We start from the raw sequence: 1,744 nt of genomic DNA, 5'->3' as shown, positions 1-1,744 counted from the left end.
CTTCCACATGAATGAATTGTTCACCAGTTTGAATAAGTTTCAGGTTCACTTCCCTGTGGTCCCATAACAACCAGATTCTCCCATTCTCATGTTTGTCATAGTTGTCCATATAATTCCATCTGCCACCTATTTTATTCCTTATTCTATTAGCATTCTTCATTTTAACTCTAGTCTCTAGTAAAGCCACTATAGGAACATGAAATGTATGGAGGTAGGAGCTAACCTCTTTATTCCTAGCTACCTTGTTAATGTCCCTAACATTCCAACTCACCATCATTAATCATGAAACACGCCAGAAAGGGGTGGAAAGGACGATCATAACACAAGCCACTGTTGAAATAGAGGAACCTATTGAGGAAATTGAAGGAGTTTCGACATTGCCGGAGCAAAATTGCATCAATGTGGATGAATTGGAGATTCCGGTGATGAAGAGTGGTGAAGAACTGAAGCCTACGGTGAGAGAGGATGAACCAAAACCTAAACCTTGGGTGGAGGTAATTCAGGGAAATAGAAGTTTGAATCGTGGAATGGCGGTGGATTTCATAGCTCCAACGTTCGTGAAAGGTAAAGCTGAAATTACGATAGATGAATCTGATGTTTATGAGGAATTGGAATTCTGGGAGAATTCGATCATTCTCTTTGCACTAGGACAGTCTCTGTCTATGAATGCGGTTAAGAAGTTCATGGAGAAGACCTGGAATTTCATTTCACTCCCTGAACTATTTTACAACGATGAAGGTTACTTCATTGTGAAATGTAAGAACAGGGAAGACATGGAGCTGGTTATGGAACAAGGTCCCTATTTCATTTACGGTAAACCGGTATTTCTTTGCAAATGGACCACTGAATTTGAGATGAAGGAAGATCTATTGCGTGTTCTTCCAATTTGGATAACGTTACCTCAGTTGCCACTGCACCTATGGGGGGAAAGGAGTATTTTGAAAATAGCTAGTGTGATTGGTAAACCTATAACCACAGATGAATGTACTGCGAAGAAATTACGAATCTCTTATGCCAGGGTCCTGGTTGAAGTGGATATTACTCAAAAACCTATAGAAACTGTTGACATCAAGGATCACAAAGGAAAACTCATGGAGCAAAAAATTGAATATGAATGGAGACCAAGCTACTCTCAGTCATGCTTGAAGATTGGACATGATTGTGCCACTAAGAAAGTTCCTGGGAAAAAACTAGTACAGGTGTAGAAACCTACCAAGCAAAATGAGGAGACACTGAATAGAAATAAGCCAACTGAAACTAAGGCTGCCAAGAAGATTGAAGAAAAGCAAGAAGAAACACAAAAGGAGCAAGAAGAGCCACAAAAGGACCAAGAAGAGCCAAATCAAGAACCGAATCCTGCAGAGTGGACTGTTATTACATCAAGAAGAATGGAAAGAGGTAAAAGAGAAATGATTCATACTCCTAAAAGTTCTTGAATTGTTCTTGATTCACTTGAGTTGTTCTTTGATTGATCTTTGATTCACTTGAGTTGTTCTTTGATTGATCTTTGAGCTTTTTGTCATCACCTTTGTCATCATCTTTTGTTATCATCATTGTTATCATCAAAACACCTTTGATCACCTTTGATTCACCATGAAGCTTTGCTTCTACAATCTCCCCCTTTTTTATGATGACAACTTCTGAAATCAAGAAACACACACACACTTTTTCCTAGTCGATCACTCACATAAATTCTCCCCCTTTGTTTTTGAATTTGTGCATATCTTAAAATTAAATTGATTAC

The 1,744-nt window shown here is 38.5% G+C and overlaps 1 protein-coding gene across 1 annotated transcript; it reads left to right on the top strand.

The window, feature by feature from the left end:
* Positions 1-248: 248 nt before the first annotated feature.
* Positions 249-1,205, top strand: LOC106797665 (uncharacterized). The gene has a single exon (XM_014772497.1). The coding sequence runs from the start codon at positions 249-251 to the stop codon at positions 1,203-1,205; it is 957 nt and encodes a 318-aa protein (XP_014627983.1).
* Positions 1,206-1,744: the final 539 nt, after the last annotated feature.

The sequence above is a fragment of the Glycine max genome, chromosome 20 (assembly GCF_000004515.6).
Source record: "Glycine max cultivar Williams 82 chromosome 20, Glycine_max_v4.0, whole genome shotgun sequence".
NCBI classification, from domain to species: Eukaryota; Viridiplantae; Streptophyta; class Magnoliopsida; order Fabales; family Fabaceae; genus Glycine; species Glycine max.
This window is presented reverse-complemented; position numbering and strand designations above follow the sequence as displayed.

Coding starts and splice junctions, on each gene's coding strand:
- LOC106797665 (XM_014772497.1), top strand. CDS start 249: ATGTCCCTAACATTCCAACTCACCATCATTAATCATGAAACACGCCAG.